This window comes from Erithacus rubecula (genome assembly GCF_903797595.1).
Source record: "Erithacus rubecula genome assembly, chromosome: 4".
Lineage (NCBI taxonomy): Eukaryota > Metazoa > Chordata > Aves > Passeriformes > Muscicapidae > Erithacus > Erithacus rubecula.
Genome location: NC_136686.1, coordinates 17,372,527 through 17,399,936, shown reverse-complemented (window position 1 = coordinate 17,399,936; position 27,410 = coordinate 17,372,527). Strand labels below are relative to the sequence as shown.

At 39.3% G+C, this 27,410-nt stretch overlaps 1 protein-coding gene across 1 annotated transcript in view; it reads right to left on the bottom strand.

The window, feature by feature from the left end:
• TXNRD1 (thioredoxin reductase 1) overlaps positions 1-23,712 on the bottom strand; it is a 35,858-nt gene extending 12,146 nt beyond the window's left edge. Inside the window, exons 1-10 of the mRNA XM_079304105.1 lie at positions 23,551-23,712; positions 12,864-12,973; positions 10,594-10,719; positions 7,315-7,387; positions 7,080-7,199; positions 6,152-6,294; positions 5,908-6,023; positions 4,321-4,546; positions 2,156-2,248; positions 390-466 (exon numbers count right to left, since the gene is read on the bottom strand). Of these exons, the coding sequence (XP_079160231.1) occupies positions 390-466; positions 2,156-2,248; positions 4,321-4,546; positions 5,908-6,023; positions 6,152-6,294; positions 7,080-7,199; positions 7,315-7,387; positions 10,594-10,719; positions 12,864-12,973; positions 23,551-23,629 (1,163 nt within the window). The 5' untranslated portion in view covers positions 23,630-23,712. The remainder of the gene's footprint in view (positions 1-389; positions 467-2,155; positions 2,249-4,320; positions 4,547-5,907; positions 6,024-6,151; positions 6,295-7,079; positions 7,200-7,314; positions 7,388-10,593; positions 10,720-12,863; positions 12,974-23,550) is intronic.
• Between the last annotated feature and the right edge of the window lie 3,698 nt (positions 23,713-27,410).

Here is a 27,410-nt window from a genome sequence, read left to right as displayed (position 1 = left end):
GCTCTAAAAGCCTGTATGAGCAAACAAATTTTTGCTCCAAGAGGTGATAAAAGCAAGGAGATGAGACAAAGAGAGTACAAGGAACAACTGACAGATTCTAGAAAACCCTGTAAGAGGAGGAAGCTAAGATAGACCTGTAAATCTAGAAAGAATGAAATAGATACTTTTTTCTCCCAGGAATTAGAAACTGGCATTTCAGCAACAAAAAACCAAGTGTAGCAGTACTATGGGAGAAAATGCACTTATCTGCTACATGATCTCCCATCCAAGTGCACACAAACAGGAGACAAATTTTTCCTCAAAACTTTTGGATGTCTCTGCACCACTACCATAGTAACAGTAAATGACACAAGACCAGCAGTGAGTGGTACACAGACATCTGTCCTTACTTTTCATTGATGTTCACTCCGACTTTGTCCAAACCAATTTTTCTTGTGCATGGGTCTCGTCCAATTGCCAGCAACACCTGCAGAACAGCAAGGCACATGATTGATTTTTAAAGACTCAAAAGTGCTTTTTCCTTTGACTATTATCTTAAATATATACTAGAGATTAGTATCTAAGGCTTGGTCACAGTAAGGTGAATACATTTGTTACCCATTGTATATTCACAGAGTTTAAGACAAGTCACATTACCAGCATAACCTAACAATACCAGGTTTTAATGCTAAAGTAAAAAACAGGCAAATAGCTTTCCATAGAAGAATACCCCATGAGTATTCTAAACCAATTAGTTAGGGACAGATGCTTCATCTCCTTGCAGTTTTACACCAAGGTATGACTACCAGAGCAGGTGACATCAAAATGCTCCATAAGGAGAGGGGTCTCTAGGAAAGAAACTCAGATGTTTAAGCAAATAAAAATATCATAAAATAGTATTTTTTGATGTGAAAATATGATTTACTTATATAGGCTCTTAGCCAAGTCACTGCCAAAGAACATTATGTTTCAACATTTGTTCAGACCAGGCCAAATTCTTACCCATACTATCAACTCTGCTATTCTAACAAATCAAGTTCCAACTTTTGCTATCAAAAGGAAAATTGCTATGTGTTTTGTAGTCTTGGACAACTGCCCAGATAACTACATAATGCTTCTCATATGACAACAAAGAACTGTCCTGAAGGAATCCCAAAATCTCCTTCAAGTCTTACAGATGATCAAACACACCACATCTTCAGAGCTGAAGGTCTTAAAATGCAGCACACACAGCTCACAGCTTCTATGAGGAGTGACAGCATTTCAGTGAAGATGTAGCAATAAGAAACCAAAAGTTTCCTTAATGAAGGGATGGTATTGATTTCCTTGCTAAAAAGCTTTCCCTATTATGAAGCAGAAAAGTCCCCAGTACTACAACCCTGTGCAACAGCTCTGCTGCCATTGTTAAACTTTCTCACAGTGCTGGCTCCCAGATGCACTGTGTGTCCTTGTTAGGGGATGACTGATGCAATGCACAGGTAAACAAGGTCACTGGCACACAGTATTTGCAGTCTGAAGTCCCAGGCTGGCAAAGCCCTGTCTTTAAGCATTATGTGTGCTTCCAAATACTCTATTCACCATTTTTTTTTCTCCTTTCAGCATCAAGGCCTATGAAAATGAGTGGAGTGAGGTGTGATGGAAACAGTCAATCGAACATACAATAACAAACCTGCACACTTTAATTATACTGTTTTAAGTGTGTAATGAAGTTTCCTGACTGACTTGCCACAGCTGTGTTTGTGGAGATGTGTCAACAACAGGTCTTGAGATAACAACTCACCCATTTGTTTAACTCCTGCACGGACCATTGTTTTGTGCTAACTGCAACACATGCCCTAATTACTATGAAAGCTATTATAAATCACTAGTTATCATTTATTACAAATATCCCACTGGGAAAAAATCCTGCAACTGATTCCATGGGACCAAGCTCATGTACACCCCTAAGCAAAGAAACAGGTTTCAAAAGCATGTGAATTGATTTGGCAAGGCAAAATAACCACTGACTTTGGGACTTTATTTGCAGATTAGTTACCTGATGATTGTGTGCAATTAGCACATTGTAATGACTAAAGTAATTTTTAAAAATTTAAAGTGTCGATAAAAACACCCCACAAAATATCAACATTTAATGGAAGGCTATTTCACATTCTTCATGCATATAGACAGGACTCACAGTATTGTATTCCCCTTCAATGATTTGGTCCCCTGTTGTGGACTTGGCTGTAACTTTCAGTATTCCAGGAGTTCCTTCCTCGACCTGCTCAACCTACAACATTTTGGGGGTTGGATGGGGTAAAAAAGAAAAAGTTTCAAATAAAAACAAATAAATGTACATTTTTCCCACCACATATCATTGACAGAGTTTTAACCATGACCTAAAATTAGGCACTTACTCTAAAAATCCTTTACATTTCTACTTGCATATTTTAATGTGTTTTTAAATGTCCCTTTGTTTATTCTTATACCAGCACAACAAAATCTCATTTTTGTTTATAGAAGAGGACTGATGGTGAAGTTCTTCTCCAAGGTCATCATATGACCTGTTGTATTCACTGGGGACAGAGGAAGTGAGTAGGAAGGATGCTGTTACAACGCCTGGAAACACCATCAGACATTTTCTCCAAGCACTGCCATCATTCCCTTCACCCATTGGAAGCCAATGTCATAGAAAGCCCTCAGCAGTACACACAAGAGGCATGTATGTGTCATTTAACATAATTTAATGAAATTTTAGTGTTCATCCTGCAGATGAAAAGGTACTTTTCAACAACATCCTTGTTCCTACTTCATGTTCAATATTTAGAGGCAGAAAGAGCAAAGTTTCTGATGAAGTTTTTATTCCTTTTTTTTTTTCATTTAGAAAAGTCAACTGTGCCATCCTACCAACCTTAAAGGATCACTGTGCTAAACTGCTTCTGTTCAAAGGCAGCATTATTTATAATAATTCATCTTCTGTTTTCAAAAGTCCTAATGAAGGGTTTTAATAAGCACAACATGTATGACTTCAAACACAGTGTGTGAAAGAGATGAGAAGACCTGCTGAAAACCTACCCAGCAACTTAAGCTGAAGGATATTCTCAGCCAGAAAAAGGGACAAGTATTTTATATCAATTTAAATCAAAGACATATAGTGAAGGGACAGGATGAAATACACAGAAGGGCACTGTGCACCATGGCAATGGACTCCTCATCACAGGATGCATCTGGAGAGGTCTGCTTGCCATTGAGTAGAAATGACCTGCTTCTAAAAACAACTTCCTTCTTTCTCATTCCTCATTAGAGTTTCCAAAAAGCTATGTCTGCAACAAAACTAGATAATCATCCCTATTTTTCATACAGCATAGTATTTACACAACAAAAACCTGCATAAAAACTAAGTTCCTGGAAACATCACTTTTGACTTCTCACAGCAATTCTCATTCTGTGAGAGGGGCTCAGACCCACAGTAGGAACTGGCAAGAGCAATTTTAAAGCTGCTCTTGATACTTCTAAGAGTGGAAAGGAACAGTCTTCACTGAATTTAATGTTTGATTGCCCCAAGTGTTAAACTCAGTAACATGTTGATTTAACACCAAATTGAAATTGCTCGACTATTTCAAAATAATTAAGAACTAATGTGAAAAAAACATAAAAATACTGTTAGCACCCTCTGAGGTATTTGATAGGGCAATTTTGCATCAGAAAAAGCTGCAGAACTTCTAATTTGACTGAAATTAAGCCAGAATTTGCCTATAAATGTGCTTATATATGTGTTTAAGTAGCAGCATGAGTACTCTTACTGAATTCAAGAAAAATTGAGCAAGTGTTTAAGGACTCTGCCAAGTAAATGATACCAATGGATACTTCTAAAGCCTGTTTACTTTTGTGGATATTCCACTAATCCTCAGCATATAAACAGTATTTGCTGGCTGACAGTTTGAGAACTGGCACTGAAAAATGAGACTATCTGTGATGCACTGGACTCTGATCTTATTTAAATTAGGTATCTGCTTAGTTATGAGTCTGCAAGAAGTTTCACAGTTTTCAGGATGGAACTGCTGAATTCAAGTACCTGCAACATTTGCAGAACCAGGATGAATAGATGTATCAACTCAGGTAACCCAACTAATTCTGATAAAAACAATGAACTGTGTAATCTCCCAGAATTTTAATACTGAGATTAAATTATACCTTTCAATTAATTAAGTTTCATGGAGTTAATTTAAAAGAAAAATGAATTCATTCTATTTCACAGCAGATACTATAATGCAAGTTTAACTTTTGCCTTAATTAAATAATTTACATCTTAAAACATTATGATAGGTATATCCCAAACAATTATAGTCACATTGAGCCTACCTTGATTGGCACAAACTCCCTGATAAAGTTGACTCCATGTTCCTTCATATATTCACCAATTCTGTTTGCCATGTCCTGATCAAATCCTCTTAAGAGAATGGATCTCACCATTACAGTAACATCTAATCCAAGGCCTGCAAGAAATCCTGCACATTCCAAGGCAACATAGGAAGCTCCAACCACCAGGGTTTTCCCTGGACAGTAAGGCAGAGAGAAAAGGTCATCACTGGGGAAAAAGAAAAAAAAAAAGAAATTAGAGGCAGTCATAAAAAATGCATTGTGCTTTATGTTTATCTAATTTTTTTCCATAAGAATAGAACTTTATTCCTTTTCCTGCTAACAGAAAAACCCAGCTTAATTCTTTGAAAGTTCATCTGGAATACAAAAGCAGTGCATGACAGATGAAAAATTCATATTTAGGAGTACATGTACCAAAAAAAGGAGTATGAAAATTCTGAATCACCACAAAAATGTGGAGCGTTTTTTAAACAGAAATTTAGGCCAAATTGTTGAAAAATGTAGGTGTTTACTTCCCCTCTGAATCTTGCTTTAAATATTTTGCTGCAAATTTTAGCTCCTGAGAACTAGAAGAGGAAGGGGTTCAGCTTTAAGATAAAATACCACCACCACTTTGATGACTTATCCTTTTGCTAAAGCATTATACACAATGTCAGATATACACAGAAAACAAACCACAGTAACAGGTGAAGACAGAAGTATGAAATTATGGAAAAAATGCTCCTTTGCCTGCTTTTCATTTCTTTCAACTATTTCATCAAGCTACATCAGTTCTACCACACTTTGGACCTAGGCCATAAAACTAGGGCTTCTCCACAAAGCCAGGATTCATGGAGGCACCATGCTTACTCAGCAGACACTTAGTCTGGCAATACAATTCTCTGAAGATTTAAATCTAAAATCAGTGTCCCTTTTTTCAGGATGTTGGAATAAAATGTTGTTGTGCAATTAAAGGTTACAGCATAGCTCCTACACCCCAAGGAACTCAGTAAAGATTATAAAGACAGCCTCAATCTGATAGTCTTTAACTCTAGGATTCTTGACTCCTCCACCTTGAAGGTACTTTAAAGCACCACTTTACAGGCTGTATTATCTGTTATCTTTAATTTCATTACTACTTATTAAAAAGGAAACATACCACATGGCACTTTAGTTTCAGAGGAATTGTGCCAGTTATTTATTCCACTGCTATAGGCTTGCCAGCCTGTAACTCCAACCTCTGTTTAGATATCAAGTAACTCAAAATTTACTCTGATATGAAAACATATTTTATCTTCACAAAACATTTTTTTCTTGGCATTAGCAATTAACCAGACACTCAAAACCAGTTTTCTCAAAAGTTGAATTACCTTCATTGAGTAGCTGGGGAAAAAAGTTGTATGAGTTTCAAGACTGCCCAAATGCATGAAGACAGATTTCTACCAATTTCATAGTATCAGCAGCTATGCTAGTCCCACTTTCCTTAACATCTGAATATAGAATTTTCTTTCAAGCAGACTGCTCCTCAGTCTGGGGAAGCACAAAAAATTTCCACCCAAGGAATGACTTTGTATTCCACCCTGTTTTTACCTGCTAATGCAATATTCCTTATCTCCAGGTACACCCAGGTAACGTGGTCGTTCACCAGTGGCAATGATAAATCTCTCAGCAGTGTACAGCTTCTCAATGCCTTTTTTGTTTGTTGCCTGCATACAAAGTATTAGTGCAAAGTGAGTGTTTTACAGTCCCACCATGGGAAAAATAAATCTACTTGAAAAGCATCTCTATTCAGACAGCACTATGGAAAGACACAGCAACAATGGCTATGGATTACCTTAACTGTGTGTGGCCCAACAAATTCTCCATAGGCATTCTCATACGTGACCTTTGAGTCTCTCAGTGCAACCCGATAGCCCCAGTTCAGTGACCCAATGTAATTCTGAACAGATTCTGTCATGGTCATCCAGTTGTGTTTGACTGCCAGAAACAAAAGAGGAAGGTTCGTCTTTTAGTCAGAGTTATTCTTTTTCCACAGCAAAATTTCTATTCTCCAACAGGTTGTTTTCATGATTCAGTCTTACTGGGTTTGTCTAACCCCTGTTTTACTTCAGGGTTAATCTACTGAAATTCAAAGAATCACATCAGCACAGATAACATGAGAGGTCACAGTGCAATAGGTATGACTTAAAACATTGACAATTAAGACTTATTGAATTACTCAGTTTCATATTGACAGCTGTGACCAGGCAACACTGCTCAACAAATGAAGACAATGCATGTCTGAAAGGTGCCTCTGCATGCTTCCAAATACAAGATTGCTGCCTAAATAAATCATAATCTATATAACCATACATATCAGAGATAATAAAAAAGTAAAACCTGTCTTCTTATATAGTAGTGACACTTAGGGGAAAGAAATCCTTGCTTGTAACTATAAGTTTCTGCCAGGCAACATTCTAGGGTATTCCCTTAGATGTTATAGTACATTCAGAAATGGAGCAGTACCTTATTGCTTTTATTCACACAAGAGTCTCATTGATTACTAAGAGGATCAAGAGTTATTAACAAACAGACAAAACAGGGAAGCAATAAACCCCATGGCTTTATATTTCAAAAATGCTTCCAATTATATGTAAGTTCTTTGAAATTGCCTCACATTGTCAAAGCCAGCAAATGCTGCAGTGCAACAAGTATCTGATTATGAGAACCACCTCAGGATTTTCAGTGCAAATGACAAAACTGAAAAAAGTGTCCTTCTTTACCTTCTTCTGGAAAATGCCACCCAAATTTGCGTGAATCTTGCAAGGCTTGTCCCAGTAAAGCTGCCTGGTGCATCAATTTCTTAGGTATACAGCCCACATTTACACACGTTCCTCCAAGACCTGAGAGAAAGTAACAGAATGTGGTTTTCACATCACTGTGGCAATTTCAAACATTAGAATCAGAATCTCTGAGCAAAGCTCCTTTACAACAGGATTGCAATGAAGAGAAATTTACCCCACGAGCTTCCCTGAGGTGTAGGAGTGACAAAGTCCAGCACCATCACTTTCTTTCCATATTTGGCAGCCTCCTGCAAAACAAATTAAATAAGACACATATCTAAATATTAGAGGTTACATTTGGAGTAGATGATAACATCATGCATTGCTGAAAAGCTTTGTGACTTTTAATTAAGTAACAATGAATGATTTGTAAGGGAACAGAGAGTCATTAATCTTCTGAATTCATTTGTGAGTTCAGTAGGAAAAAGAAGATAAAGGGGGAAAAAAAAGGCATTAATCCTGCTAGAAAACAGCATGATACCCAGGAGACTCTGTGAGTCTAACCTCCTTTTCACTCCTCCATCCTGTCACTTTGTTCAGACTATTTCCCAACATACTCAGTTACTTTTAACCTACTTAACAAATTCCTAATTAATCCAGTTTTCCCTTCAAATATGGTTTCTCTAGCATTTGTTTGAAAACACATGAGAAAATGATGTAAGCAGTCACATGTCCAAGCATGACAACCTTAATGACTCTATGATTCTATATTTCCTCTAAGAAGTTTCATTAGCAAATCTACAATTAATGCCTGTAAATGATACTGAGAACCATATAATAATTTCATTTCTCTATTTGTGTTCTTTAAGCAAAAGGCAAAAACTGACAGCAGTAACAGCTGGCATGGAAAAACACTAAGGCAAGCACTAGGTAGCTGAAAAACAGCAGTGACAGATTCCTCCCATGAGATGAAAAAAAATAATTTTGCTACCTGGAGTAGCCACAACTATGCAGGCATCACCTGATGAGTTCTTAGACATGTAAGCAGTAACAACTATAGGAACAGGATATTAGTTTAAGGCCTTGGGTTTGGCTTGGGAGAAGCTGGACAGCCTTCAGCATTCTGTTACCAGTAATACTTGTTAATCCAAACACTTGACAATCAGAATTTCAATTTTAAATGTATCTTACTTCATGCAAAATGCAAATCACACTTCAAATAACTCAGGCTACAGACACCTTCAGAAAATATTGCTGTACTGGATTTCCACTTCCAATAAAGATTTAAAGATCTGGCCAAGCAGCTAATTTCTACCCATTAGCAGCACCTCTGAGAAAGTTCCTCAGAAAGGCTCTTAGGGACTGAGACATGTCATTAAAGCTTCTTTATGATGACAACTCTTAAACATTGCTCCAAAGAGCCTTACCAGGGTTAACTAAGTAAAATGCATGGATTCCCAAGCTTCCCTCAGCTACATGCTCACATAACACAGCACAGCATTGCATTGCCACCTTGGTAGAGATCACACACAGATATAACCACCTCTGCTGAGTGATCTGCCCACAGCCACAAACGTGGCCTGTAGGCTCTCAAACCTTCTGGGGCTCAGTGCAGTGCTGCAGGAACACAGCAAGGCTGCTCAGAGAGCTGTTCTGTGTGAATTGAGAGCAGGGGCCTGGCACCAGCCTGAGTCTGCAGCTGGGCTGTACCAAGTCAGCCTGGCAGTGTTTGCACTCTCTGTGGAGAATTGCCTCCAAAGTAACAAGCTCTGGGCACAATGTAGAGAGGAGGATGTGCACACACAGGCACATGTGTCAGAGCAAAAAGCACACATTTAACCAATCTAGGTGAACTGCTGCAAACCTGAGTGCAGACATCTGGAACTTTGTATGAGACCTGTGTAACTGGGGTTTTTTCTCTTTTGGTTTGGTTTTTTTTTTAAAGCACTGCCAGTTAATTCATTAAAACACATTGAAGAATCTAAGTAAAAGTCAGAAGTTTATGTATGTAAAACAGTTTCCCTTCAACTACATGAAACTGATTTGAAATGCAAGCATTACTACTGATAGGGATGTTGATTTTATTGATCTACCATCTTCTGGTTTACTCAACAATCAGCTGAGAACACTGACAATCAATATACTTTACATGCTGAGTGGAAGGAATTAGGCAGTTTATCCTCCTACTGCACACCTTTTCTGTCCTACAACTGAAAAGTGATGCAATAAACATCACTGTCAGTTAGTCTCCTTATGGAAATTTCAACAGCTAGTTTCTTATTACTGCAAACTCTTTTTGCATTACTGCAAGCTCTGTTTTACTCTTGTTACTCTATCCCATCCCTATTTATCTCTATCCTCTGAAAAAACAGTGTTTGCTTCTCTCTGTGGTTCTCAGAACCTTCATAGATCTTACCTTCAATCCTCAATCCTACACCATGACAACAGTGCCCCTATCGACAGGAAAGCAGTAAACAGACTATGGATCTACAATCCATCACTCAGCTCTGCACATTTCCATTATAGCAGAAGTACTTCTGAGGGAGCAGTGTTCACTGTGAATCCAGTGCTATTCTAAAATATTTTCTCTGTGTTTTCTTTCATTCTGCAATGACCTCCTCCACTTCTTGAGAACAAAAGAAATGCTCCTGAATGGAGGAATAATCCAGCTCCAGGTCCTGAACAACAAAGTAGGTTTTTTTACAGGAATGCTCAATTCACTTTTAAATAGTTAATCCTACCACAGAGAGTAGAGACACAACATACTTGACTACTGATGTAAAGGAGAGCTATTGACTTATATCAAATTTCTGCAAGTTTAAAATATTTGGAATAATGACAGCTCTAAGAGCTGGTATATTTTGTATCACTGTGAATTATTTTAATTAATTTTAGATATGCTTCTAATAGCAATATCCTAACCAAACCCCATAATTCATCTGGCTACAGGCAGGAAATACCAGACTCTGGAAATGAAGGGTGAGACGACAGCTTAAGTATAGGCAAAATCTCCATTTATGCAACTATGTAAGCTCAAAAATCACAGACTCTCTCCCATTGCCAAGAACTAAAACGAGATACACAGATCTTTTCTGTCTGAAAAGATATTTATTTCTATACAAAAATAGTATGTAGCATACCTCCTGATGTTAATTTTGAATCGTTTTTTTAATAGTTTTGAAAACCTTTACATTTATGAGTTGAGTTTAAATTCAACTACTAATAAACACTATTAAGATATCTACCTTGTGTTTACCAACATCATCATCTCCCATAAGTGGGCATCAAGTTTAATTCTAGGAAGGAGTATTAGGGAATATTAAGGAGTATACCATGTTTTCCTTCTTCAGAACATAAAGAAAAGGATATTGTATAATTGGCAGTAACCTCAAAAGAAATTTCACTGATCAGAAGTGTTGTGCCCCTACAGTGTTAAAAGATATCAAATCCAAGACTGAGGATGTCACTCACCTACTTACAAGGGAACTATAAATGTGTATTTTCCCCCTCATACCTTGGCAGCTGCCAGACCTCCTGAGCCTCCACCAATGACAATGAGATCATAGTCATAGGAATTCACCCCTGGCATAAGCCCGTTCACTTCCATTGTTTTCTGAGGATTCTCTTCTTCCTTATGTGCCTGAACAGAGAAAACAAAAAGGAACAGGGAATACTGAAACATTACCCATAGTGTTCAAAAATTAGTATTTTCAGTAGCAAATATTGTGATAAGGGAACATAATAGCATCTGAATTTTCTGAGCTCTGCTTTTAATTACTTTTAAATTTCATCTACCTAATCCATCTGTGAATAGCTCTATACCTGTCAGATATTGAAATATAAATTTTCTTGTTCATTGGAGCACTGGGCTTCCTTGCAGAGCTTAGTTTTTCACAACAATGCAACTTTAGTGCCTCCTCATACTGTACTCCAGGATGAGATATGTAACTGCTGACACAAACATTCCATTAATTTATTTTATTCTTTCATCTGCCCTGGACTTAATTAGCATTTTTCCTCTCCTCCTGCATATGTCTGTAGGAAAATACAACAATCCTGAGCAACGCTGTACTAATCCCCAATAATTACCAGCCTTACCAACAGAATGAACAGAACTGTATGAAGAAAGCCATTCCTGAAAACTGTGTTTCTGTAATATGCCAGGGTTTATCATTGCTTTGGTTTAACATAGCTTTGGCATCAAATGGATCAAGTGTGACCACTAGGGTTTCACAAAAGTTTTCTTTTTTACTCGCAACTATTATCACAGAAAAACTACTCATTAGTCCTAAAATGCATTTTGGCAATGAACATGGCAGTGTGTTCATACACACTTTCTAAAATGAGCCTTCATACTTCATTTGTGAAACTGCAATTTATGAGAGCTTCAGACCTTCAAGCATTTGGAGTTGTAGCAAAATACTCATGCCTCTCAAATTGCAGGACAAGATCTGGAGTGAGTAAAAATCAGATTCCCTGGCTGATGTAAATCAGTGAGCATCAAGTAAAGTAAGGGAAAACTTTTAAGACCAAACTCATAAATTAAGACACCCATACTTTGCCACACAGAAATATGTGTTTCTGTCTGTCTAACTTGATTCAGTACTACTGGAATAGTTGTGGTAAATCAAAGGAAAGAAAAGAGTCTGAAGAAGTTTCCCTCATCTTTTCATCTTAATTTTGTTTTTCATTAAACAGTGCTTTGTACTCAACTCATTCTACTGTTGCCTTCCTCTGGGGTTATTCCCTCTCTGTTGCCTTCCTCTGAGGTTTGATTATTCCCTCTCCATAACTATGTCTACCCTACTGACTGCTGCCAGTGCAGTCATCCCACTGACAAAAATCCCCTATCCCTCAGATGAATTACACAGCAATGTCAGCAGAAATTCAGGTTGGGCATCTGCCTGCAGAAAGTTAGAGTGTAGTAGTATTTCAAAACCCCAGGCAGCACGTGAATAGTAGGAAAAAACCTAGAAAACATCTGAAGACCTCCTAAAATACCTTATTCTCCTTCCTCTTCTTCTCCTGCTCCACCACCCCAACACACACCCCTACCACTGAACCTACTTTGCACTTGGTTCCCTTTTTTCTGTTTTTTTAACACAGCCATTAACCAGGATCAAACTTCCTGCCACAATGAGAGCAAAGGGCATGTATTGTACTCTGATAAGCAGCTTCACTTCATTTGTATTTAGAGATGCAAAATTAGAGAAAGGTGCTCTCTTTTCCAAGCACACCTTCCTGCTTGCTTAGTGGAAACAGGATGGTGTGAAGCATAAGGGGAGACTAACACCCCCACAGTCATCAGACCCAGCTACCAAAAATGGTATCTTTATGATGCATAGAAAGAAACCACACTAACTACTCATTTGCTTAGACTACTACTTATATCATGCTACATTTTTTCCTCCTTTTAAGAAAAATGCTTTGTGTTTTCACACGGATTAAGAAACTTCCGTTTTTATTTCCTACTGTTTAGTTAATTTCTCATTAATTCTTCATAATAACTCTTCGTGAAAACATATTAAAAGTTTAGATTAGACAAAATAGATAACAAGCTTCCTTTCTTCCTCCTGAACCCTGCCCCAAAGCAGCCAGGCTCTTGACAAGCTCCATATCCCATTTACTGGGGGAACTTCTTTATGTCCATGACCCTATCCTGAGAACAGATCTCCTCTGCTCTTCACCCATGAGCTACAAATTTTAATTTTTTTTTTATTTTAAAAATTATTATTTTTCAATGTCAAGACTAAATTATAGACTTTGAAATGTTTCACCCCCTACCTTTAATGTTGTCTCATGATCTCCTGTTTGCTTCTCCCGTACAGGAACAACTGGCTGGGAAGTTTCTGCCACGGCTTCGTGCTGCCGTTCCTGCAGCTTTGGGACTCCCCCTGTGAAATAAAGGATAAAGTAACGCAGTGTCTGGAGAGGCGTCCTTTATGAGAGCTGTGCTCCTCGAGAGAAATTGGCTGGGGGAGTGGCCTGGCAGCTTCATCGCTTCCTCATCTGTGGCATGTCTGTCCCAGGGGAGCATTTCCTAAGGCAACCCATGACTCATTTGCAATGTTAGGATGACTTGCGATATTTTCGTGTTGAATAAAATCCCATACAACAGTTTATTGAGATTTCAGTACTTTTGGCAAATCTAACAATATGCTCGGATCAAAGCAAGGAAATCATATTTCCTGTGGCTAAGCCTGAAACTTCAGTCTTAAAAAAAATTATGATTTTTAGCTTTCTTGCCTAGAAAGTGACACTTAAAGTCTCGTACTTTTTAAACTTAATTAATTTTTTTTTAGTTTTTTCCTGCAATTAGTTGCCTAGAAACTCCTTTCAGTTCAATATATTGATAAATGTACTGAAAAGCCTGGAAAAGATCCGTTTTCCCACTGGTCATAACTGATGTTACATCTACAAAAGTTTAAGCATATTAGTGAAAAGAAACAAAAAACATATTTACTTACATACAGTGAAATTTTATTTGATGTGGCATTGAAAAAGAAACAAGTGGAAAATCTAACAGACTATGGGAATCCATTATCAGCTCTGTCTTTCTCCACGTAACTCTGAATTATGTTCTGCTTAATTTCCAATAAATGGGTCAGTACACAGTTGTTTGTATACTTAATCACATACATACTTTGCACTGTACAACCAGCATTAATTATCAAACCCTGACATGTGCCCATACTTAGAGAAACAGCCATACTAAATGCTATGTATACATTCCTTGGGCACTGAGCCCACAAACCTGAAAAGCATTCACACACACACAAACTAAAAAAGGCAGTCATTGAAAGTTGTCTGCAAATTTGTCATTTCTGACTTCTTCTCTGAAACTTGTTGCTAAAATTCCTTTATCTAAGAAAGGTATTGGGAAGAGTACTTTGGTAATGGTGGTAAAGGGGTTTAAAGATCAGAACAGTTATGCAACAGTAAACAGTTATATTATTGATGGATACTACTTTTCCTATTTTAGTTGGGGAACAAACACATGTAAAAAAAGAAAAGCAAGAATACAGGTTTTGAACAGCCTTCACAAAGGATAATTTCACAATCCTCACAAAGGATAATTTCTTGCTTCACTATATTGTATTAAAGCTGCAGTCCTGTGTGTACCTGAAGCAACTGAAGGAGTACTTTATTCCTGCAAGTTTGAACAATCTCAGGAATGTTCACCTAAAACTGTATTTCCAGTGAGATAAAAAATCTAGTCATTAGCCAGCACAGGCACTTGTATAAACATCCCTACTTATTTTCAAGTAGGTCTGTGCCAGAGGTACCAAGTTTTAGCAATAGCCCCAAAACCCAAAGGCAATCACAGCTCCTGGCAGAGACTTGAAAGAGTTTGTACCTTGGCTGGCTCTGCTTCTGGGGGCCTCTCCCTTGTTGGTCTGGGCAACCAGCCACAGGCAGGATGACAAAGCAGAAAGTGCTCTGCGTGTCACCAGCTTGCTCCCCGTAAAATTCCATCGACTGACGGCAATTGCGATAACCCACAGCCCTGGTGAATAATCGATACTTTCCAAAAATGAGTCAGCAGACACTTTTGTGCTGAGTGAGACTGCTGAAGAGAACCTGAAGCATGGATCTGCTCTGGATAACCCTCAGAGATGTAGTGCTGAGGATGACTCCCTGCCTGGTATGTATCAGCGTTACTCAGCAAGTCTGTAGCAGGGAAGCCCAGTGAGGCCCTGCACTGCCACCAACTTCTGGTTTTGTTAATCCCACTCTAGGAGGTGATGGCTGAGTTGGCACCTTCCCAACAATGTGCCAAGTGCTCCTTAACATGGGGTGAATCAATCTAACCAACCAATACTAAAAATAGGGGACAAATCTATTCTCTTCCACCACAATTTTTTTTTTTTTGTTTGGTGTCTGCATACCTGGTACCAGTTCTGGCAGACTTCCGACCTGTGCATGAGCTAAATCAACTCACTAACCTAGAAGAAAACTAACCCAAGACAAGAAAAGTTGTGGATGGTTTCCCACCTGTCTAACAAGCTCAGCCAGCTCAAGGAACAATCTTGTGATCACCACAGCTGGTGCTAGGACAAAGGCATTACCAAACCAGGAGAGAATAAGAGGAGGCAGCAACACCTCTTCCTGGTAGTGGCAAAACTGCCAGTTTTGCTCAAAACTTGTTAAACCATGAACAAAACCCAACTGGGAAGATAAAAAAATACAGTGAAACAACTATGGTATTTTCAATCCATATGCTCCCTTACTGGGAGGGAGCTTCCTCACAAACCAAAGTCCTCCCTGGTACCAAGGCCTCTGAACTTTTGACTGTTTGTTGTGTAACTTCTGGCTAGAATGAAAAAAAGGCATGATTGGCTTCAGAAGGCTTTGATCAGGTGGAAACAGGACCAGCCCAACCTAACAGCCTGGACCAGCTTTGTAAGCAGAACTGCTTCAGGATAAGAATTGCCTTACCCTGCAAAAGCAATCCAGGGATCCCACCAGCTGTAGAGGCAGGATATGGGCACCCATGGAAAGCACTTGCCCTTCAACTACTTACTCTGGAGGTCTAGAAGTGGTGCTTCAAGGCAAAAGTCTCCACTGATTTACCTAGAATTACTGTATCACACACAAAAGAACATTACCAACAAGAACTGTAATTTATAAAATAGTTGTCTCTACTCCAGGAGTTCAGAAGACAACTCTAAATCTGTAATGTTTCTGAGCAAGCCCACAAATTGCCTTACAGCCCTATCTTCAGGCATTTGGAAGTACAAGCTATTTCATATGACAATGAGTATTTACCTTAGATTCAAGTGAACTTTATAGATAGAGAAATTTTCAGGTTTTCCTTCTTCGAGATTTGCCCATTTCTTCACTATTCTCACAAGCCACTACTTCCCCTATTGCCCAAACTCAAACATTTGGTAGTGATGACAATAGAGCCATTACATAATTCAGATTAGCAGGGGAAAACCCAGAGCCCTTAAAAAACACACCTCCAGCCTGGATCATATCACAAATACACACTGACAGGTGCCTTGCAATCAGCTGAACTAACAAAACTGGGAGCAAATGGAAGCCTGTGGCCTTGCTGGCATGGTGTCACTTGCTTTATCTACTAAATTCTCTTTGTCCCAGTTATGAGTTTTCTCACTTCCACTCTTCTAATTTTCTCCCCATCCCACCAGGGAGGAGTGAGAGGGGCTGAGCTGTCAGCTGGACTCTCAAATCCAAAATCCACCAAGCTTTAAGACTTGATAAGCAAAAAAAGTGAAGTGCATTTTCCTTAGAAATCAGAAATTCCCTGAACTATGTTATTGCTTATATTTATCCAGTGTTTTGCTGCAAAGCCCCTTAATTTAAATTGTATTTTCTTAATGCCCTTTTCATATCTAAGAGTTTAAAACTCCTTCCATTTAAATAAGGGACTGCTTGAATGGGATCAACATCAAGGCATAATGTGGATTAACTGAACTTCGCAACTAGTTGAAGCAAGGGCTCTTCTTTGCCAGATTTCTGTTAGCAGAGTCCTAACAGTGATACATAGTATTACTCCAAAACACCTATTTCCTTCATGAAAATATAAATTTTCTGGTTTTACCACAACTGTTTGAGTACAAAAAGCATTTAAAATAAATTCCATAAGTGGGAAAATATATAGACACAAACTTTCTTCGGCAAACTTTCCAACCTAAGTGCTGAGAGTGCTCTAAGCCAAAACAGAAAAACCTCATCAGCCAAACAAATGCAGTTAATATATAAAAAAGGCAGAAAACAGCAGAAAAGCCCAGAACACAGTATTCTCAAAGGACAGTAAAAATCTACTGACAATTGTTAATCAAATCTCTGTGTAGCAGGACAGGAATCACAAAACCAAGACAAACCAAAGAAGAAACACTGACAGACGAATGATGAATGCCAGATCAAATGAAAGACAAACTTTCAAGTGATATCCATCTGAGAGCCTGAATCAAAGCTCTCTATACCCAGCAGAGAAGTTCCCACTCAAAAAAAAAAAAAAAAGGCATTAAATGACAAAATTCATCCCTTCAACCTAATTTTCCAATGAACATCTGGGGACTGACTCAACAACATCCTTCAATCAGCTTTCCACTCAAGATGTGTTTGGAGGGCTGCAATCCACCACCTTTCCATCCAAGAAGAACCTAGGGCAAAAATCTCAACACTCAAACACCCCCTTCTGTAACAACCATCCCCACAAATTTATAATCTGTTTTATCCTGTTAGTCTGAAAAAAGGGGTTCTGAAACTGGTCTCACCTTCTAGTTCCTAGCAAAAGAAGTCATTCCTACTTCCAGGCATTTCTTTTCCTTTTGCTTTTCTAAGTATTCGTGCAGCTAGCACAAAATCCAACTGCTTTATGAAAAAGGTATATTACTTTAGTGATTTCAATAGGGACATCATTATTCTCCTTGGTTTGTTATGAAGTCCTACAAGACAAGTTTCTGACATAATAATTATGGAACTTGAAATCCCACTCCAACAAGAGCTGGGCTTTCTCACAGGCTTTCCTAGTAGTGCTCTCACCCACAGAAGTTTCTCAGCAATATCAGACAGTGGGTACTTGCCCTTGAAAGTCTTCAGCCATTCCTCATTCCTTATGTAATTGTTTACAGTAAACCATACAGGAATTAGCCAGTGTGTGCTAATTAGCACTAATGGGGATGTTTTCTGTGAGCATAACATCACATCCTGACCTCAAGTATTTCTAGAATATCTACAATACAAACTCTGTTGGCTTTAACAGAACAAGTTGCACAAATTTAACAAAAGTAAATTTCGGATTCTCTCCTCCTCAGTAAAAGGCAGCCAATCTTACATTAATTATGTATCTTTGACCAGTTTCATCTTAAATTTTATTTCAGTGTGAACTAAACTAAGTAGATTATGAAAATCTTAATATAAAACTTGTCTGCCTCTGGAACTGTGGTAAAAGCTACAATATCTCATATAACAATTTACATGGAACCTTTATGGAAAATATCATCGTATTATACCAGTAATTTTAACATAGATTTTTGACTATTTTCTTCAAAAGTCACAGTTGCTTTGGGATTTACCCATATTAGTTAAATTTTTGTTTAATCTAAATCAAAACAAAGGAAGCTGAGTTCTGGTGTAACTAACTACCTGTAAAGTGTATCATGCTCACAGTGCCATCCATACTGGCTCACCCTTTATTTGGGATGACCTGAAAGAGCTGAGCTTCCTGACTTTCCTTCTTGAAATTCCTACGGCCATCACAAACCTGTGGTTCCTCCAAACTGTGATTAATCTTCTCATGATACCATTTTTTTAAAAATTCCTGGTCAGTAAATAAACAACTCTCTGACACAAGGAGGAAGCATCACCAGCCTCACTTGAATAAGTGTGACACCTGAGGCCAGAGAGTTAAAACAGTACTCAGCAAGGATGGAACAGGATCTCCTGGTGCTGGTGCCATTCATTAGTCTCTACTGCCACTGGCCATGCCTTTATTGTTTATACCACAACTAAAGCCATTTATTCATTCCTACACATTTCTTTGTAATAGGGCTTGCATTTGAGTCATAGAAAACATAAAAAATGGTGGAAAACAACTCACACATTATCAGGCTTTTTTGTCAAACAACCCAGTATTAAAACTGAAAACAGTTAAAGGAAAACAAGCCCTTTGCAGGTAATTTCCCAGTAAGGGTGTGAAGTTTAAGGCAGGTACAACACCATGGAAAGTACCTGAGTACTTGGCTCAGAAACCTGTAATTTCCAACCCCTCCTCCCCCCCTCCAAATGGGGCATTTTTAAGAGGTGAGGAAAAAAATCCAGATGTTTTAATCCAGAGTAATCAAAGATTTTCATCTTTGAAAAACAAAAGGACTTGAGTGAAACCATTTAATCCTGCTTGTAGCAGCCCAGCAAACAATGACCCAGCACTTGTGCGAGGAGAGGGAAGCAGCACAGCTTAACAGGTCGCTCACTGCCCTCTGAACTCTCCTGCTACCAAAGGGACCCGACAAACCAACCGATGCACCCAGCCTTGACAAAGGTCTGGCTGGGAACGGTTGTGAAAGGTGGCTGAAAAAAACAAACACTTTACACCTGTGAGCCAAAGCTACCGAGAAGTGCTTGCTTTGTGTCAGGCTGTGCAAACAGCAGAGGAGATAAGGAAGTTAAGAGCTTCCCTCCCACCGTACCGGGGATGCAATGCCAGGACGCAGGAGAGGTGACCATGTCAAACAGCACCTTCTTCCCTGAGCATCTGACTCAACAAGCAAAACAGGCAACTTTGCTAGAACAGAAGATAAAATGAGATGGTATCTCGGTTCACTCAGTAAAACCAGTTCATTAAGAGATTCTAAAGAAAAGCTAGGACTATACTAGATTAAGCTACTACTATTTTCTATGAAAATAAAAGTATTTGCATGCTCTACTTACTTCCTCTCTTTGCATTTGTATCTCTTTTATGCAAATGACAATGCTGGGTCAGCTAGGGTTGTAACTGCCAAAAATTATGAGGGGTCACACAATTCCATAGAGTTTACCATAAATTAATCCCTTTTCATACCCAATACTACAAGGCACAAAGAGTACATATAGGAAAGGCAATATGCTAAGGAAAGCAACAGCTGTGAAGTTTTTGGAAGAAAAACAGAAGCTAAAACTAAACTGAAGATAAGGAAAAAGAGAGGGCATCAGATACAACCAGGCAAGTAGGGGGATGGTTCTGCAAGGAAGATCTACAATGTGACAACACATTCAAAAAGAGAAATTATTTAAAAGTATGAATGAGGAAAAAATGAACAAGCAATGAAAAACTAAAAAAAACCCCAGGAAATATATGAGTTGAGCTATAAGCTGGAAGGCAGCTGCATGACAACAGGCACGTATAAAAAAAACAGATATCAGAAACAAGGGAGGCATTGTAGATAAAATATTCTCAGGAGATAGCAGCGGCAAATAAAAAGGTGAATAAGTTAGCAGTTCAGTATACTAAGTAAACCAGAGTGCACAATTTTATCTGGTATTTGGTTTGTTTTTTACAAGCACAGTCAAAACAGAAATAAGGCACTCTACCAAAGGGTGATCAAGATGAGCATAATAGAGGAACAACCTTCGGACAGAACAAGCAATGGCGTTTTATCTCCAAAGTTTTGAAAACAGAGAAACCTTTAAAAAAAGGACTGGAAAAAGAAGACGAATACCATACACTGTGGAGAGCAAAGCACCTTTTCTGTTCATAGCAGAAATCAAGGGGATGGCAGAATTATTAACAAGGGTAGAGGAAATACATGGGCATCCATTAAGCCACATCCAGGATTTGAGTCCACTCTACATTTTTGCACAAAGAGTGCTATGACACATCTGTTATTGTCACCTGAGCAACTCACATGTAAATTACATGGTCAACACATTTCCAGGAAATACTGCAAAAGTAAAAATATTTGGGGCCTCATTACTCTGACACTCAGCACATGTAAATGTCAACACAACCTAATTACCACTGGTGTTTGTACTACAGCACAGAATTAGGACCACCAAAGTGGATCCCCTGTTACTCCATCTCACAGCTATGCTCCATTCAGTCTCTCATACTAGCACTAAAAGTGAGGAACAATTATGTTAAATCTGCTTTTTTAACTGACTTTGTAGAATCCAGCCCAAAGTTCATTCTGTCTACTTTCCAGGCCCACCAGTGAGTGTATCCTGAGTGCCCAGTCCCAAAAGAAGCTAAACAGCTTCAACATACATCAAAGTCAAACCAAACTAAAACACAGCCCTCATAACATTCAACTATGACAGTTTGGATGTGCTGGGATGAAAAAAAGCAGTACTTGACATTATAACAAAGTAGAGTCCCACAGAAACAAACATTATGTTTTATAAAGCAAAAGCTGTAACCCAGTCTATCTTAAATCTGAGTTGTGTACGTTTCGTCCCTTATTGTACAGCTTTGAATTTTGTTCTTAATCCTTTCTGCAGTAAAATGCCTGTTTATAATACAGAAAACTAAGTAAGTATGGAGATAATTTGACAAAAAAAAAATCAGTAAAAGCACTCTTTTCTCAGTTACTCCCAATTTGCATACCTTTACACTCACAAAACGTCACAGATACTGCACGTGCAAAATGCAATTGTGGAAGTATACTGAATGCTATTTGAAGATTGAGAATAACCTGTTTGAAAGCATAAGCTAAGGACAAGGGAATGTATTTAAAAGCTTTGTTATGCAAACTACATATAAGCACCTTGCCTTAACATTATTACTTTTTCCTGTGCTAGACACCATTTTTTGCTAGTTGTGCTCATTGCCAGCTTGCTACTGTTAATTTTTTAAAGATTTTCAGATCTTACAGTGAATTAATAACTGAATTTAATATTGCCATTGATAAAAGATGGAAAGGTGTGAAAAAGCCAGAAAACAAATAAGAAATTCTTATAGCTATTAACAGCCCAATTTCTTTCTCCTACTACACACATAAGTTTGAATATACTTTTTCCAAGGGACGTATATAGATATCAAAACAACTCCACAGTTTGGTATGACCAGCTATAGAAAGGGGTTAATTTTAGATCATTCATGTTTTAGAGTCAGTTAAACAATTAATAATTAATGTACTTGGATTATGTTTTCAGTTTAATGTAAATTATGTATCTCTGTTCAAATTTCTATACATTTTTTGCTTTTATCTTCCATCTAACTTCTTCAACAGCATCCAAAACTCCTCTCATCTCTTGTCCTTGATGGACACTAAAAACTTTGACATATTCCTTTGGGAAATGGACATTGAGACTCAGACAATAATTTACTCATAAGAAACTATCCCAGAAGCAAAACTGCCTCGATGTGGAAATATAAACCTTGTCTCACAGTTTAAACCACCCTCCCTAGAGAGTTACTTTAAGATGCTGCCAGAGTTGTAGTATAGGCAACAGGAAGTAGTAACGTCTTACATTGAAAAACCAAAGATACAGCAGAGCATATAAACCAAAGCCCAAAGAAGTTGTTTTAGGTAATTTAGCCTAAATGAGTCAGCTCCACAAGGCTGAAAATGCTCATTAAGATGCAGGTTTCATTTCTGAGTTTATGCCAGCAGATAGATTGCTGGTCAGAGGAACCAGGTTTGGGTATAACTCCAGAGCAGCTCAATCTGCCCCAGACTCCATGTACCACACCTGCACAGATTCCAGTATCTGATTTAAAACTAACTTAGGTATTCTAAATCATAACATGGTAGTGGTAGCATTAGGTAAGGGAACTGCTGTCAGGTCACAGCACTGGCCTGAAAGTACAAAAAGTACAAGGACAAATGGACTCTCTAGACAGTGGTTTAAGAGATTTTTTGCTTGTTTTTTTTCTTTCCCATTCCTTCCTCTTAGGATCAAGGAACATCCAGTGCTTCCAATGCTCAGACTGGAGGATTTTATGTGGCTTTAACTGAAAGATCTAACCAATATGGAGCCATAACATTAAGCCTATTTCAAGAGTTTTAACTGTTACAAACCTCATCTTTGTATTTTCCAGCTCCTGCTGTGCCTTACGCAAATTCTTACTGCACAGGCATTTTTACCTTCTGTTTGCCAAGGTTCTGACCATTTCCATCTTGCATATTAAGACTTAAAATATCATGCAACACCTTAAAAGTTCCCAAGGTGGTTTTGTGCCAATGTCTTCAAATTATTGCAAGTATAAGAACATGTTTAAAAACAGTCCCCTCTCCCAAGGATTTGGTAGAGCTGAAAACACTCCTAATAGTACATGCTCAATAAAGTTACATCCTAAGAGAGTCTTTTCATTTAGGTGGAACTGCTGCTCAGCGCCAGATGTTAGCATTGGTTCATTTTCAGGTGCTCATTACTTTTAGCCCATTATTTAGCTTCTTTAATCAGGTTTTATAGACCAGGTGAGAGCACAGTTGACGCTATGCCTATGGAGGATCTCAGCCTGAAGCTCTTGACTCTGACAAGGCACAGAGCACCCAGCTGAAACACAATTTCCCCACTCTGTCGTGGGAAGACGCCTCAATCCTGGTAGGCAGAAATCACATCCATGGACCAAAGGGCCATGTAACTCCAAATCGTTCCTAACTCCAAATCTCGCTCCCTCCTCAGCACAGACATCCTTCAGGCCGCACTGTGGCAGTCCCCGGGCCGGGGTCCCACGCCCAGCACGGCTCCGATGGGCCGTGAGCGGGGCGGTGGGCACAGCCTGCCCAGAGCAGTCACTCGGGGACAGCCGGGCGGCAGAGGCTGTGCCCGGGAACAGGTGCCCAGCCCAGGCTGGCAACCCGCGGTCACCCTGCTGAAGGCACAGCAAAGGTGTCCTGCAGCGCGGTACCCCCGGCCCCCAGACAGGGAGGGGGCCCCAACTCCCACTTGCCGTTTGTTTCACAGGGAAACCCGAGCCGCTGCCCCGGGCCGCCCGCCCGCCCCACCGCGCTCGGAGCCGCCAGGTGCGAAGCGCTGCCAGGCGGGCGCTGTGCGCCGGCGGCCGCCCGCTGCCTACCTGCCGGGCGCCGCCGCTGCGGGGGCGCGCCGCCGGGCGCCTGCCGCACCGCCTGGCTCTTCCGCAGGGTGCTGCCCATGGCGCGGGCCGGACGGGACGGGATGGAGTAGGACGGGATGCGGCAGGACGGGGTGCGGCAGGACGGGACGGATCGCCCGCATCGCCGCCCCGTCCGCGGCGGCGCCCCCTGGCGGCCGCGGCCCCGGCCTCAGCGGCGCCCCAGCGCGGCCCGGTCGCGATGGCGACGGACGCGGCCCTGGCGGGGCTCGGCCGGCCCAGGCCCTGCGCTCCCTCCCGAGCGGGCTGGGGGTGCTGGCGAGACAAGGGCGTTCAGGAGGTGTATAATAATAATAATGAGGATAATAGTTGTAGGCTTTCATGGATTATTTTGGCTTCAGAAATACAGTTGTTAAAATAATTTGCTGAACAAGCTTAGGGAAGGAACCCTATTCCACCATACCCCATCTCAGTATTTTCATTACATGAGGACTACCAGCTGGCAATTCAGCCAATTTGAAGAAAATAAAATTTTAAAAAAACACCTTGCAGTCGTTATTCATTCACAGTACTACATTTTCCTTATTCTTTTGAAATTATCTTCTAATCACATTTCCTTTCATTAAGAAAAAAGGTCTCACATTGCTGCAGTGAAGATTCATTGAAGAAATGGAAAAAAATAAGTTCTACTTTTGAGATGTTTTGTAAAATCAGTGCATACAAAAATCAGAATTACCCAGTGTCACTTATAATCAAGGAGTCTCACTGTAGAACAGAATCTTGATGCTGCACACAAAGACTATCACGCATTTTCACATATTTTACCCCTCTCCTCCCAAGGGGGTACTTCTTCCTGCTGTGTTACTGGCCCACATAACCTCTTACAGCACTTGTTACAACCCCTCACAAACACTACCATCAGGCCATTTAAAGTACACCTGGGGAATTTATGTTCCTAAACTCTCATTTTAGTCAGACTACTTCTGATTTTGGCCTCTTGAAAGATAATTCTTTTATTTTTTTCCACAGGCTTCCTGCTGTCTCCTGAATCACAGGTTACAGTCAACTCAAATATGCTATAAATTCTTTCTTTTTGGCTGATTTACTGTTATTATCTGGTTAGATCATCTTCCAGTTTTACCTACTTCATTATCTGCCTCTGCACAGAAGAATTTGTTTCCTCTCATGATATTTCACAAGCTAAATAATTTTTTCTGAGCTGATCTGGCCCCCTTTCTATTAAAATTTTCCCTAAATATTATAATTTTATTGAGGCTTAAGAAAAGCTGAATACATTCATTTATCTTTTAACTTATTCTTACTTGACTGAACTGCACAGATACATGAGGTTCATTGTTGAACCTCTGTAATATAAGGAGATTATGATGACAAAAAGAATGGAAAGCAGAAGGAAAAGGATGAAAAAAAATGCAGTATATTCCTGTTATTAATAATGTGATCTGATGCCTTGTCCATAAGAGACATACATTTTTGTCAGTCTGTGCCTTTCTCTCACTATTGAGACTCTTTGGGAGAGAAGACTTTATCTTCCTCTCTGTTTAGAAAACACTTGATATCTCAATTTCTACTGCTGTCATCTTCATAAATTATCTTCATGCTGTCTATTAGTAAGGTCATGCACAGGAGAGCAGGATCATACAGTTGGAAGACACCCTGGATCCTGTAGTATCACCCTGACACAGACACCAATTCAAACCCCATTTGAGAGTCAGAAATAAGCCTGTGTACTGAAGTTATTGGGAGACTGAAATCCTATTTCAGTTCTGTACCAAAGCACAAATTTAAATCTGCTTTGGGTGGTACCAAGCAACAGAACAAGAGGCAACAGATAGAAAGTGATGCACAGGAAGTTCTGCCTGAACAGGTGGAAGAACTTCTTTACTGTGTGAGTGACCAGGTACTTGATCAGGTTGCCCAGAAAGGTTGTGAACTCACCCTCACTGGAGATATTCCAGAATCATTTTGACACAATCCTGTGGAATGTGCTCCAGGATGCCTGCTTCTGGTGTTGGTGCTAAGAGATCAGCTGGGATAAATTAAATTGTTGAGTAAAAAGTCTACAAAATACATGAAGGACTAATAAAAATAGTAATTACATGAAGATATTAACTGATGATGTTCTTTATAAAGACAAAATGTAAGGTGTTTTACTCTGTCCTGAAATCTCATAAAGAAATGTGCTGGGTTTGGTTGGGGTAAAGTTAATTTTCTTCACAGTGTTAGTATGGGGCTATGTTTTGGGTATGTTATAGCAAATATATTTGATGCTTGATTGCTGCTGATTATCTAAATGGTGCATCAATTTGAGAGTCCTTCAGTTGTTTCTGAGAGAATTGATTTCCAGTTCCCTGTTGACTATTTTAAGATTGATCATTAAAATAGCGTTGCCATTTCTGTTCCCACAAAAATTTCCAAATAATCCTTCTATATATTATCTAGAAGGAAGCCTGTTTCAATAAATGAAGAGCTGACAGTGCCACCTTCTCATACAGTATGGAATTCTTGGTGCTGAATGCAAAATCACCTAAATATTAGCATTATTGAAGCTGGCATTTTCAGAATATTAATGTAATTGAAATACCACAGATCATTTTTGCAAGCTTAGATTCATTTTCTTACCTCGAGATCTTACCTCAAAGTTTGGCCTCTTTTGTAAGCTGTGGATCTAAGCTCCTTCTGTAGCCAACAGAGAAAGACAGGCATGTCCCGGTGTGAACTCATCCTTCTGAAGAAAGGAACTTCTAAATAGTGACCTTATCTCTAGTGCTTAGTCTGGATAAGTTCAAGAGAAAAAAATTTCAGCTTTCATATTTTAGTTGACAGAAGTCATCTATGTCTGTGCCTACACTGCAAATGTGATGGTATCAGTCAGTATGTTAGTGACAGTTCAGGGGCATGGCTAAGATCTATCTCCCTGTGTGACCAAGTGTCAGAGAACAGTTTTATTTCCATCATGCTGCTGACAGAATGATAATGTACACAGGCATTTGAAGCACTGCAGTTTAGGGTCCCATATCTACAGGGAGAAAACTAGAAATACTGACAAATGCCACAAACTTTGGCAACCTCTGATACCTCTAAGAAAGTCCTTAATGCCTCCATTCATGCTGGGTTTGGCTGAGAATGAGTGAGTTAGTAGCTGGCACAGTGTTTGTTTTAGATTTAGTATGAAAATAATGCTGATAATATATTGATGTTTTAGTTGTTACTGAGTTGTATTTACTCTAAATCAAGGACTTTTTGTCTTACCAAGCTCTGGCAGTTAGCAGGGGTACAAGAAGCTGGGGGAAGCACATAGCCAGGACAGCTGCCCTGAGCTTGCCAAAGGGACAATCAAAACCACAGAATGCCATGTTTAGTAAATAAACTATGGGAAGGTGTCCAGAAGCTGACAATGACTGCTTGGGGTCAGGCTGGGCATTGGTGGTGTGCAACTGTGTTGTTCATCACTTGTTTCTCTGGAGTTTTATTCCTCTCTCTCCTTTTCTTTACTGCTACTAATAGTAGTATGATAGCATTTTATTTTAATCATTAAATTGTTCTGATCTCAATCCATGAGGTTTACTTTTTTGTTCAGATTCTCCTCCCAGTTGAGGTGAGAGGGACTGAGCGAACAACTGTGTGGAATTTGCTGACTGGGGTTAAACCATGGCACATGCCAAGCAAAACCGAGTGATCAAACCTGTTAGAGTTGTGCAATTCAGCCACATGGACACAATGTGAGAACTTGGACTTTATGAAAGTAAATTTTCATGATACAGAGGAAAACTTAGTTCTATAGCCCACCAGAGCTCCTGCTCTGTACATCCACTACATCAGTGCTGACAGACTCAGGCTTTCAT